Source organism: Peromyscus leucopus, chromosome 17 (genome assembly GCF_004664715.2).
Source record: "Peromyscus leucopus breed LL Stock chromosome 17, UCI_PerLeu_2.1, whole genome shotgun sequence".
In the NCBI taxonomy this organism is placed as follows: Eukaryota; Metazoa; Chordata; class Mammalia; order Rodentia; family Cricetidae; genus Peromyscus; species Peromyscus leucopus.
The window spans coordinates 40,170,357-40,184,373 of NC_051077.1; the positions used below are offsets into that span (position 1 = coordinate 40,170,357).

At 37.5% G+C, this 14,017-nt stretch overlaps 1 protein-coding gene across 5 annotated transcripts in view; it reads left to right on the top strand.

Moving 5' to 3' along the window:
* The window catches only part of Fbxo8 (F-box protein 8), a 43,331-nt gene that overhangs the window by 27,852 nt on the left and 1,462 nt on the right, over positions 1-14,017 (top strand). For all 5 annotated transcript variants that reach the window (XM_028860918.2, XM_028860917.2, XM_028860916.2 and 2 more), the window contains 2 exons: positions 10,509-10,627; positions 12,774-12,970. In XM_028860918.2, coding sequence (XP_028716751.1) covers positions 10,509-10,627; positions 12,774-12,970 — 316 coding nt within the window. The remainder of the gene's footprint in view (positions 1-10,508; positions 10,628-12,773; positions 12,971-14,017) is intronic.

Sequence of the window (14,017 nt, forward strand, 5' to 3'; positions counted from 1 at the left end):
ATTCTCAAGCTCTCACTAAGATGTTTTCTCATACACAATCTGGAAGATGATACTGGATGTGTGGTTCTGCTGACGTCATATCTCACAGTGCTGCCAGTCGCATATCACAGTGATTCACGAATGTATTTCATTCATTTAGCAACTGCTCCACTCGCCATCCACTCGTGTTTGTATTTTTGACTCGCCAATGCCAAGAAATCCAAGGAGGATAGAATCAATATGATCATCTTAGAATAATCTATTTTCAAGTCTAAAGGCCATGAATGTAGCCTGTCATTTAGCTGGCAGATGTGGTTTCTCTAGCGAGGAGTCAAAGCCTTAAGATTATATAATAGACATATATAATTTACCTTTTTTTACTGTCATGTTAGGAGCTACAGTCCACCTCAGTTCTACCTCTACCCTCTTTGACTCTACTGTGCAACAATAGCCTTCTATTCACTCAGTGGTAGGAGGACTAAAAATGACAAGGTAGTGTTTTGCCTGTTCAAATTGTGCTTCTGGTGCTAATATTCCTCCTTTGGGTATAAGGCCTCTGACCCAGCAGGCACCAGAATTAAAAGAGAGAGAGTCAAACATTTGCAAATGGTTGCTCATTACAGGGCTGTTAGGGGTGTTTACCCAGAGTCTGAGTCCCTCTTTTTCCTGCTTCTGCATCCTACCTGAGTCTCTGAATTACAGGCCTAAACCCACCATGCAGTCCTTTCTGCTGTATCAGAAATATAAATGACGTTTTTCTCTCAGCTCTTGGATGTCTTCAACTATAAGCTTTCACAAGTATGGGACTAGCATAAGTATAACATTCACTTTATTTTAACAAACAGACCACATTGTGATGATGATGATGATGATGATGATGATGATTACTCATTAGATTATTTAATGTGTTCTTTCATCATAAACCTTTTAGGGATGCCTTCTTTAGAATCAGGATCCTAATGAACCATAGTCACTTATGTACAGTGATCTGCTGCTGAATTGGAGCAGTACTCTATCCTCTAAGAAGTAAATGTGAGGCATTTCCCTGCATCCTGGGGGAGGGTCTTACTAAGCATCTTCCTAAGTCTTGTCGCTTTGATTTGGAGTAAATAACCTCTGCGTTGTTTTCTCCTCCGTAGACTAGGTAGTTAGAACACTAGTGGCATTGTGATTACATGAAATAAAGCAAGTTAAATGATCAGTGCTTCCAGCTGCTCACCAGGTATGTCTAGATATCTGTTCCTCAGGTGCAGCTTCAGTAACTTAGAGCTTGAAGAACCAGATGCTGTCTTAGGCCTTGAAGTTCCTCTCGAACCTTTAGATACTAGTCAATAACTCTTTGCAGCCTGTGAAGTGATACTTCAGAAAGTGTGCAGTAGTCAGGTCAAGATCCTCAAACTTGGGTGAGATTTTTTTTTTTTTTTTGCCTTTAGTAGTGTATTAGCTGACATGTATACACATTAACATGTTTTGATGAAGGTGTTCCTCTACTTCTCTACTCTTGAGACTTTAAAAAAAAAATCTTGATTATTTCAAAAAATGCTTTAGAGCTCCTAATATACTTCAGATGTCCAAATGTCTAGGGAACATTCAAATGTAGGGATCATGATAAAAGTATAATTTTGTTTTCAGAGTTAGATGTAGGTGTACACATTGCAAATGCAATATTTGTATATGACTTTTATAAAGTGAGAATTCTCAATGAGCTAATAGTAGTGTGTAAGCATCACGTTCTCCTTAGTTTGGATTATCCTAATGAGACCTTAGCTAATGCCGCTTCCTCTTCATGCTTTCTTTCCCCAGCCTAGAGTCAGGGGAAGATAGAATGGGCTTTTCCTAGAGTTTCCCTCAGCTAAGAGCAGCTGTCTCAGAACACCCACAGTGATGATTGTACAGTTCATTGTTAGCAGTGATTGTGACCTGAGAAGAACCATCCTGTCAGTCAGTCAGTTTAATGATGCACCTTAGTCACAGGTGTGGCTCTTTTAGTAACTCACAGATGTGGCTCATTTCCTTTTCAAACTATTTAAATTAATTAATAGGACTTTTAAAACCTAAATAATGAGGCTCATGCTACTTGTCTAATGCCCTTGTTTTATCTTTTTTGAAAAATAGGCAGAAAAATCTGTCCCATATCTACCCTCCATTTTCCTCCATTTCTATTTGAATTTTCATCTACTTATCTATCTTTTATATGAGACTTTCTATTGACACATTCTAGCCACAAGGAATTTCAGATACATATGGTCAATATCAGCCATTTCTCAGCATCCTGTACTTTTATATACCACAAAGTCCTTGGAAACCAAGATCCTGCCAGTTTAAGCAGTATCCATAAATAAAGTGGTTTCTTCCTGAATTCCACACTCAAGCCAGAATAATCTGATTTTTCATACTGTCTGGATGAAATGTGATGCTAGGATAGTGAGATTTGCTTCAGTTGCCATATTAGAGGGAGTTAATCATAGGGCATTGCCACTGTCCACAACTGTCACTTCTCCACAGTGCGGACAATATGTGGCCTCTGCTCTTAGGAAGAGATGACATGTACAGTTCTTGGGGCATCCTTTCTTCTTAGAACCTTCCAGTACATAACTTCATTGTGGGTAATATCAGTAATAGGAAAGCTTACTACTCTTAAGGGAAAAAAGTCTTTCTTCAAAGGGTTCTTGTCCCTAGTCACTCTTTGTGAGGAAAAGATTTTTGGTAACAGACAGGTGTAAGTTTGTTTGGACAAAAGGTCAGCTTTTTAGAATCATTCCCTGTGTCTGTAACGCCTCTGAAAAGGCATTGGGAACTATGCTAACGCAATACACTTTGCGATGGCCCATTTTGGTTGCTCTTAAAAACATACATCACTTCTGAATTACTGAAGGTCTCTAAGTGTGTGAGAGGGCTATACACACTTAGACAAGAGAGAAAATATTGCAAAACTCAGTGTAGATAGATAGATAGATAGATAGATGATAGATCAATTAACAAGATAAAAACAGCCTAAATTTCTCATTAACATATCTTACGCATTTGTTTCACTGCAAGTAAAAATGAGTGACTTTCATTAGCAAACAAAATACCCTTAGATAAATCATTCTTAATTATCTGAGCTTTGTTGTTTTCTTTTCCTTTTTATCATGATTAGATAAGGAGGATAAGAAGTGCTAGACTGAAAAGGTCAGTGGATTTCATGCTTACCTTCGCATTCTGCAATGGTCTCGGAAGGAAGCCATCAGATAGCAGAGCATCTCCTAAGCATCGTGCTTGTTCTCAGACAGTGAACACTTGAGTGTGGCCTGTGCAGGGCTGTCTGCAGGTGCCCTTGTCTGTTACTGTCTGGAAAGTGGAACTTTTAAAGTAAATTGTACTTCTCAGGCTTTATATTACTCTTACTATAAATGTTCTAGCTCATTCAAATTTTCTGTTTCACTGTGATTAAAATAGGTGAAAACAAATGTGTCAGTTCTCTGAAAAAAAATTAGAAATCTAGATTGAACTATTTTGTGTTATAAACTTTTTTTGCTAAAGTAATATACTTGTTAAAGCCTTCAAAATATCCATAAAAGCAAAAATCAACCAGTATGGGCTTTGTTTTTTGCATTTTAACACCCTGCCCTGTCCAACAGGCTTGCAAAGCCTGAGCGTTCTGTCTGTGGATTCGGTCTTCCCTGCTCTCCTCAATGGCTTTGCTCCAGCCTTCCTTTCTCTGTCAACTTTCTTCCACCTTCTGACATGCATAGGTCAAAATGACCTTTAAAGATACTCTTCTTATCTCTCAATAATTCATTTTCCATCTTCTCCACTATGAGGTGACCTTTTCAGGTAAGTGTGCCATACTCAGTCTCCCCACAGGAGCTCACTGCTTGTGTAGTAGTTTTGAACTTGACTCAGTCTATGGAGAGACTTCTTGAAGGTCACTGCTTCCTTTTTCCCCCCAATCTGTAATTCTGGTCCCCTCTTTCCCCATTAATCTCCTGGAACTGTCTAAAAGGAAACTTGCTCTTTCTGTCACTTACTGTCACATTGCCCTAAAATCTCTTGTGATTTTACTATTTAGGAAACAGCTCAGGAGGTTGAAGTCATCAACTCATTATTTTCACATCATCAGGTGGCAGCACTGTGGTCAGGGCCATGGTTTGGTGCCACTTCTGAAAACTATGCTCTTGTAACTCCACTGAGTAATTGCTTCTTTTGGTCATTCAAGGATTTGTTTTGAATTTGTTTTTGTTTTGTCTTATATTTTTGTTTGATATATTGTGTATAAATGTACGTGTGCGGTTTTCAATTTTTTTAAAACTGGGTCTTACATTATAGTCTTAGCCAGCCTAGAACTCACTGCGTAGCCTAGGTTAGCCCTGACTCTCCTGCCTCAGCTTCCTTGGTATTAGGATTATCAAATAAACCACTACACTGGATTGACACTGCTCTGTGTGCATCCTATATTAAATCACAGTCTATTAGATTCTGAGACATTCTTCTGTCATCTTCTTTACCTCTGATATTTCTTGTTCAATGTCTTTAATCTTTATCCATTTATTTTGTTTTTAACTCCTACTGGGGACAACCATGCATATAGGTTTTATTTTAATATATTATTTTGTAATTCTTTGAGGATTTTATGTATGCATACCATGTAGTTTTATCACATTCCCCTTACTCCTCTAACTTCCCCACATCCACCTGCATTCCCTCCCAACTTTGTGTCCTTTTTAATTTTTATTTATTTTGTTTGTTTGTTTATATGTATTGGTGTTTTGCCTGTATTTATGTTTTTGTGTCACATGTGCCAGGAGGCCAGAAGAAGCCGCCAAATCCCCTGTTCCTGAAATAGAGAGTTGTAATCCACCATGTGGATGTTGGGAGTCCAACCCTGGTCCTCTGGAAGAGCAGCTAGACTTCTTAAAGGCTGTGCTATCTCTCCAGCTCTGTCCTTTTATTTTTATGGGTTTTTTTTTTAATTTTTATTTTTATTTTACAATACCATTCAGTTCTACATAACAGCCACAGATTCCCCTGTTCTCCCCCTTCCTGCCTCCTCCCCTTCCCCCAGCCCACCTCCCATTCCCACCTCCTGCAGGGCAAAGCCTCCCCCGAGGACTGAGATTGACCTGGTAGACTCAGTCCAGGCAGATCCAGTCCCCTCCTCCCAGATTGAGCCAAGTGTCCCTGCATAAGTCTCAGGTTTCTAACAGCTAACTCATGCAATGAGCCCAGGACCTGGTACCACTGCCTAGATGCCTCCCAAACAGATCAAGCCAATCATCTGTCTCACCTATTCAGAGGTCCTGATCCAGTTGGGGGCCCCCAGCCTTTGGTTCATAGTTCATGTGTTTCCATTCGTTTGGCTATTTGTCCCTGTGCTTTATCCAACCTTGGTTTCAACAATTCTAGATCATATAAACCCTCCTTTTTCTCGCTAATTAGACTCCCGGCGATCCACCCGGGGCCTAGTCGTGGATGTCTGCATCCAGATTCCTCAGTCCTTGGATGGGGTTTCTGGCATAACTATTAGGGTGTTTGGCCATCCCATCACCAGAGTAGGTCAGTCCCAGCTGTCTCTCGACCATTGCCAGCAGTCTTTTTATTTTTATGGTTTTTATTTAATTAAAATATAATTTCATCATCATCCCCATACCCTTCCCATGCCTCCCACTCCCTCTCAAATTCTAGGTGCTTTTTCTTTCATTATTATTGTTACAAATATAGTGATTGCCTCATTTTTCCACTCTATCTTGTTAGTAGTTAATTGCTTCTGAAATCTTTCTAGTTCATCATTACTTCAACCCCTTCCCCCGTGTCCCTCGCCTACCCTCATTCTTTCCCTGGTTCCCTTTCTCATCTTGGAATCAAGCCTAGGGTCCTGCATACAGTGAACAAGTACTATAGCACTGAGCTCTCCCCCGGCTTTACCACCCTCATGTGTGTGTTTGGAAGCAGGGTCTCTCATACCCCATATTAGTCTCAAACTCCTTGAACTCCTAATCCTTCTGTCTTCACCTCCTGAATTCTGAGATTACAAACATGTACTGCACTCCTAATTTTTGCTTATCTGTTTGTTTTTTTGTGGTACTGGAGATAAAAACCTCCTATATGCTAGACAAGAGTTCTTGAGACCAACTGAGTTGCAGCTCCAATCCATCTCTTGTTCTGCTGTTACTGTTTTGTAATCATTTCTCTCTTTATCAAGCCAGAAAAACTGGTTATCTTTCACTTTTCTTTACCTTGTGGACCGATGTCCTGTGTATTTATCAAGTATGTTCATCTCTTAACTTCATTCATGTGACATGTAGCGTTTTAAAATATGGTTTTAGAATTTGTTCCTTCCTCCTTCTGCTGTTTCTCTACATGCTCAATTTTTGATATCTGTGGTAGCCAGCTATTTAATTTATGTTCCATTAGTTTTTGTATGATAGAGTCCTCTCCACAGGTTATACATTCCAAGATTCCCTGAAACTTCCTGTGTATAGATAAGTCATGAAACTATCTATGTATAGCTTATATTTTCTATTAATATGTGAATGTGATAAACCTTAACTCATCAATGAGGAATAGTAAAATGCAATATTGATAGAAAACTCACAACAACATAATATATTGTAATAAAAAGCATGTGAGTGTGTTCTCCAATATGACTTATGGGACTTCTACCTTTTCTTGTAAAGGAATCACCTTATGGGTTCCCTTTGCTAGCAAAAGGGGGCATTTTTAAGTAAATCCAGGTCAGTTGAACACCAGTACTGTAACACCAGAACAATAGATCTCATAGCCAGCATGGCACTTGAATCCTATACAACAGGGACACATAGCAGAGGAGGTGGGGCTGGGAAGCTTGTGACCTCACACTATTCAATATGATGATTAATTTAAAACTTAGGAAGTTTTAGGAAATATCTCTGGAATTTCACCTGATTTTTTTTTAAACCAAGGTTGACTAAATAACAGGTCATAAAGCAGAACCACAATAAGAAAGGATTATTACATTGCAAAATTCACAATTGTAGACCATTGCTTCCCTTTCTTATATAGCCCTCAGAGGTTTTCACTGATATGTAGATAGAACATACAAATCTTGCCATAAAATTAATGTTATAATCTAGTTCGTGGCTTACTCTCAAATGCTGAAGACTTCCCTCTTTCCTGAAAACAGCCCAACTTTGTATATGATGTTGCTTTTGCTCTCATGATACAATATAAACTAAGATGGTCTTCTTCGGTGTTTTCCTCATTCAAAGCTATTGAGACCTTTTCACTTCCTCAAATCTCATCCAAGTGTCCTAGCTCCTAAGAATTATTTCTGGCATTGAACTGTTTATTCCCCATGCTCATTTAAGTTTTAGTCAACCATCCTGTGTCATTCGTCTTATGGATGTATTGTAGTTATTTATCTACCTGTCTCCTCCTTGGGTAAAATACTTGTCCTACACTGCTTGGCGTCTATTACTTTACATACCATGCTTATGTAAAGCTTTTAAGATCGGTGCATACAGAGAGATACAAAATATGCACATGGATCTGTTTTATAAACTAGTCTCTGGGTATTCATTGTATCTAACCATAAAGTTTAAATGGGTATTTTCTTAAGGGTCTCTAATTCTTTGGGGCTGATTAGGTGGCTCATTTAGTGAATCAAGGTGCCTGTGCCCATTAGTGGCTCCTAGGGCCTCCTTTAGGGGTGAATCCTTTTGAGAATTTTTTTATGGACCAAATATTAATGGTTTTTCAGCCAAGTGGTGGTGGTGTGCACCTTTATTTAATCTCAGCACCTAGGAGGCAGAGTCAGGTGGATCTCTGAGATCAAAGCCAGCCTGTTCTACAGAGGGAGTTCTAGGACAGCCAGGGATACACAGAGAAATCCTGTCTCAAAAAAACAAAAGATAAAAAGGAAAAAGAAAAGAAAAGGAAAAAGAAATAGGTTTTTAGTATGAACATTATCAGTTTGTCTTTCTCTGAAGAAATATTAAGCATAATGTCTGTTTTCCTATACAAATTTTATTTACCCCTATGGTAACTTTTCTGCAGGAATACTTTTAAGGAACATCTGCTTTGCCTAATAATTTCCACTTCTGAGCTTATCTTCATGCCTCGGGGCAGCTCACTACAAGATCGAACACCATTGTGTCTATTACATTTACCTAACAAATACATTTTAGAATTCTCCACAAGTGAAAACTAGCAACTACATCCTGATCACAACAACTTAAATAATTCTAAAAGTTAAACAGACTAGAATTTGCATTAGGAATTAAAATTTAAATAAACAATGGGATTAAATAAATAAATGTAGAATTAAAGGAGTAAATTTGAAACTTAGTACATTTTGAAAAAGGAAAAAGGAAGAATCCAGCCGATGGCAGACTGAGCAGCCGAGCTGTAGTAGCAAGCCTGTTCTTCTTACCTGCTGCTGATTTGAACTGATCCTCCTGCTTGCTGCCTGTACCACCTGTGCTTACCTGGGCTAACCGGCCTGTTCCAGAGAAAGCTCAACCTCGAAACCGGCACCTGCCCCTTTCCTCATAAAAACAATAAAGTTGGCTTATTTCAGGTCATTTTCCCAGTTTTCAGGATTGTTTAAAACTGCAATCTATGCCTACTTTTTTACATTCAGTTATTTTAGAGAACTTAAGTTAGATTAGATTTTAAGTTTTCAAAATATATGTTCCATAATAAGGAAATGACCAACAGTGTATTATTATTACTAAATATATTTTATGATACTTAATGAGCCAAATATCAAGGTTACTGTGTAACTAACTAGCATCAAATGATGTTGAAATGGCACCATCCTGTATCTAGAGAAGGGTACATTTATTTTTGTGTAATTTTTAGCAGGGAGACTAGAATTAATTTTATATCTTTTAAATAGTGATTTTGCTATGAATTATTATAATGCATAATAAACACTAACACTGGAGTAATTCTAAGATAGTTTTATCATTTCACATAGAGCCATCTGGCAAACAAAAATGACTACTCACCTTTTGCTAAGGTAAATCAAGTAAACATACAGTCAACTCTCAATCATTCAGACTGTGGAGGAAAGGATGGAACCAGCATTAAAATTGGTCTAGTCCCCGCCCCCTCAAGCACTGCCAAGATAGCCTTATGCCAAGAAAAGGTTTTCTTTCTTGATCCTAGTGCATCATGTAGCTTTTGTTCCCAAGGAGTTAGTAGAAAAGCTCCATGCTGTCATAGTCTGCTCTCTTTGTGTGCATTTATTTTATAGTCGCTGCCTTAGCATTGCTTTTATAGTACACATTTCACATGAAGTTGATAAGGTTGCTGTTAAGATTCTGATGGCTCATAAAATCAGCCTTATATAAAAGCCTTATCTTCAAATTGCAATTTTAGATAATTATAACCTTTCAAAAGCATTACCTCATGGTACCAAATTGCTTTTTAAAAATTTTAATAAAAAATTTTAATGAGAAAGTTTTTATCTTTGAGAGTCTTTCATAAAAATTCTTCCAACTTTTAAAATTCTAATGTGTGCAATATTTCTGAGTAAAGAAATGCTGAAGGAATTTATGTGTGAAAACAGTATGTTGCATGTACATTATATGTCATTTTCTCTGCCAATTAGCTGCATACACTATACTAGTATCCAGACACATAGATTCATGGGAATGCATGTGTCTGGAGAACTACAAGTTGAAATAAGCACACCTGCCTTTTATTTCAATAACTGCACATTCAAATGAACCTGACATTTATTTGAATGAGACCTTCCTATATGTGAGAGAACATTGCTTTCAGCATTGGGTTTTTTTTTGTTGTTGTTGTTATGTTTTTGTTGTTGTTGATTTTTAAGTGAAAGGTAGATAGAAATGTGAGGCTTCTCTGGACAACGCTGCATGCAGAGAAAAGGAAATTCAAAGATAAACCCCATCAAGCACAACTGAACTTTGTTGTCTTATATGCTTTCCCTCGGTGGTACTTTAGCTCGATGCTTGTAAAATGTAGTGATGCTGAAAGCCAAAGTAGTAAACCCATGAGTCGACCTGGAGTTGGGCTTTCTTCCCTTTAACTTAATAATGTAATCATCTTTCTTTCCAGAATGGAGTAGTTAGTGTTTTATTTGGAGAATCTAATGGTTATTTTTTTCTCAAAAGCTATTTCCTTAAAATGTGTGCCACAGTATATATCTGAGCTTTAAAAAAAATCATGCTTTTTCTTAGGAGAGGGAAGTATCTGCTGCAAAGCTCATTTTATAGTATTTTATAGTCTATATCGTGGCTTGTCCACATCCCCTCCTAAATTAGTCCATATTTCTGTATACTTACTTTTACCTGTCATGAGCCAGAAAGTAGGATCTCTTCATGAATCTTAACTTTGAATTTCCTACTTTTCATTGCATGCAAATTATCAACTACACATACTAGTTTTAGCTCAGACTCCAGTTTGTATTTTGCATGTTAAAGTTCTAAACATTGTAGTAATGCTGAAAAGAACTATAGCTCTGGTTCTGCAGTTGCCTAATTACTAAAATTTATGAATCAAGGCTGAATTTGCTTATGTAGATTTTCTTTCTGCCTTAGGGAGTGAGCTACTTTATGTCCAAGGGTATCCTAGATGATTCGCCAAAGGAAATAGCAAAATTTATCTTCTGTACAAGAACACTAAATTGGAAAAAACTGAGAATCTACCTTGATGAAAGGTAAAGCAAAAATTAAATTTTTATCAGAAATGAGTTGATGTTTTTGTTAACTTGTACTTTAAAAGCTATAGTACATAGTATAATCTAGTTGCAAAATTGAGTAAAAACATAAAAATATTATATCTTACAATTGATTTGACTTTTTGTTTCACATGCTAATAAAAACTTGCCACTATAAAGATAACAAATGGCCAGGTGTGGCCTGACATAATGCTTGTAAATAGCTGTAATAACAGCACTCAGAAGCCGAGCCAGAAGGATCTGAAATTTGGCCAGTCAGAACCATAGAGTGAGACACTATCTCAGAATCATGAATAGATACAAAATGATAGCCCAGTATTCCTGAGATCACAAACTAAAATCAAATATCTTTGTCGAAGTTGCAGCCCTGACTTTTTTTTTTTGAGCTGAGGACCGAACCCAGGGCCTTGCGCTTGCTAGGCAAGCGCTCTACCACTAAGCTAAATCCCCAACCCCTGACTTTTCTTAATAGTTAGCCTTGAGCTAAATGTTTAGGTAACCAGAAGTTCTAAATTCTAAAATTGTCCATTTAAAAATCTATTGTAAAGACAAATTATAAACTTCAAAACCTAGGGACTCCAAGGGTATGCATATAGTTACATAATATTGCACAGATGGTTATGCACATGTTTAAAAATTCTGAAATGGTAAAGCTGGAGAGTTGCCTCACTATTAAAAGCACTTGTTGCTTCTGCAGAGGATCCAGGTAAGGTTCCCAGTACCCACATGGTGGCTCACAACCATCTGTAACTCCAGTTCCAGATCAGTTGTCCTCTCCTGGCCTTAGTGGGCACCGTATTATACACATGGTGCACAGACAGGCATGCAGACAAAACACCCATACGTATAAAAGCAGGTCTAAAAAGGTGACATTAAGTATTTCAGTCATGCAGGTAGAGGTAATGGGTCATATGGCATTCTCATCTGGTAGTTATTCACTTGTGCCCTTATAGTCTAGTTAATTGCAGGCATAAAAATTTTGAGAGAGCATCTACATCAACATACTAGTCATTGAGAGAAGTCTCCTATGAAAGGTGTTGTCCTTAACTACTTTGTCTTTAAATGCTGGGGACCTAGAGATTGGTGCTTCTTCTGTAGACCTTTCTGTAAATATTTAGCTTTGCTGACCTTATGCTCTCTGTTGCATTTGCTTATAACTCTGCCATTTGTGTTGTATAAGTAGACACAGGCCAACTATAAACAAAGCGGTATGGCCCTATTCCATTACATCTATTTACAAATACAAGCAGTGGGCCAGAGTTTGCCTACTGGCTGTATTTGCCTAAGCAATTGGTCAAAATGAAGGCTATGATCATATAATCAAGTTTGAGTTCAGTAACAGTTTAAGAATGTTGTTACAAAGAGTCACTATATATTTAATGCTATAGGTTGAAATAGATAGCATACACATGTTTATATATTATACAATTTTACATAATTATAAACACTTAAATATATATCCATAGAATTATTATACCCATATGTTGGGGTAGTGAGCAGTCACTAAAAAGAATGAAGTGAATCTATTTCTAAATATAAAACTGTTAATGATAAACTGTATCAGGAAGGAAGAGCAGATTATAAAACTGTGTAGTCTATGTGGGTGTTTTTTGAAGCCTACATACATAGCTTTTACCTCTGAAACTGTGTCTTGGTACAATACAGGAAGATCCCTTCTCATTTAAAGGGCATGAGTTCTAGTGTTTGGACTTCAATCAGCAAGCACTTAGAAAGGAGCAGGTGTTCTGTGTCTCTGCGGGGAGGTTGTTTGTCTGTGTAGCCCTACTGGCCTTGAACTCCTGATCCTCCTGCCTCAGCTTTGCGAGTGCCACCACACCAGCTGAGCAGCGCTTTCAATACTTCAAATTTTATTTTAAAAGTAGAATTCTGTATTTCACTTCATCTTGTTTTAGCCTATTCGTGAAGGAGTTCCAAATATTTTAACTTTGGAAATAATCATATTTAATGGTTTTAAAGGGTAAGGATAATATATATTTTATAGGACCAATTTTATAGGATATAGTAATCAATAATGAAGTACTTTTATACAAAAATATCAAATTATGATTTTTCATTTTTCAGAAATATTAACTACAACTGCACCCTTTTGTTTCTCTTTCCATAGGAGAGATGTCTTGGATGACCTTGTAACCTTGCATAATTTTAGGAATCAATTCTTGCCAAATGCATTGAGAGAATTTTTCCGTCATATTCATGCTCCTGAAGAACGTGGGGAGTACCTTGAAACTCTTATAACAAAGTTCTCACATAGGTTCTGTGCTTGTAATCCTGACCTAATGCGAGAACTTGGCCTTAGTCCTGGTAAGGATAACTGTGTGTGTGTGGGGGGGGGGGGGGGGGTGTATGGTGTGTCTGTACTCACGTGTGCATGCATGAGTTTTACATTATTTTTCTAATTCCTGCCACCTGCAGGAAAAATAACCATAATAGGAGGCATTTTTTCCCTGGGGGGAAACATTGTAAATATCTGCTTCACTGTTGCAGCAGTGATGGCATGGATGGAACACTCGGGAGTACACATACCTCTTTGCACATAACAAATGCACAGCATTGTGAGGAAAGTTAGACTAACTACATAAATGCTCTAAAGTTATTCCTAGTTGTTATTTTACCAGCTGATGTAAAGATTTTTTGAAGCTTTCAATAAGCTGTACGATAGATAACAATAGTCTCCACTAAAATTTATCTTAATACAACTAGTTTTCACTATGTGTGTACCTATAGAGATGTGTTAGCTTTCAAGTCTCATATGTGCATCCTCATTTTATAGATTTACTTGTATCTTTGTGTTTAAAATTGTACTTATCACTTAAAATGTTTACAAAACAAAACATGCCTGTCATATAAAATTTGCTGAACCTATTTCATAAGATACAATGTTTAACATAGCTTTCTTAAGACTTCAAGATTGTAATATATAAGTAGTGTAGTACTGAGAACATCATGACAGTTGCTACTTTTGTGATATTAAGCATCAAGTAATTTTTTTTGCGGGGAGAGAGTGGTTGAGACAGGGTTTCTCTGTGTAGTTTTGGTGCCTGTCCTGGATCTTGCTCTGTAGACCAGGCTGGCCTCAAACTCACAGAGATCCGCCTAGCTCTGCCTCCTGAGTGCTGAGATTAAAGGTGTGCGCCACCACCGCCCGGCAAGTATTGCCCTCTGATTATATGAAAAAAGAAAATTACTTTGTTGCATGTGTTCAGGTATGGCAGTGTTTTCCCTAAAGATTTATTTTTGAAGTTCATGTGCACATTCCACCCACCTTTAAAGTACATCTCTCAAATGAGACTAGTAATTCTTTACATTCTATTTTTAGTGCCAAGATAATACATATCATGTCATTAAAAA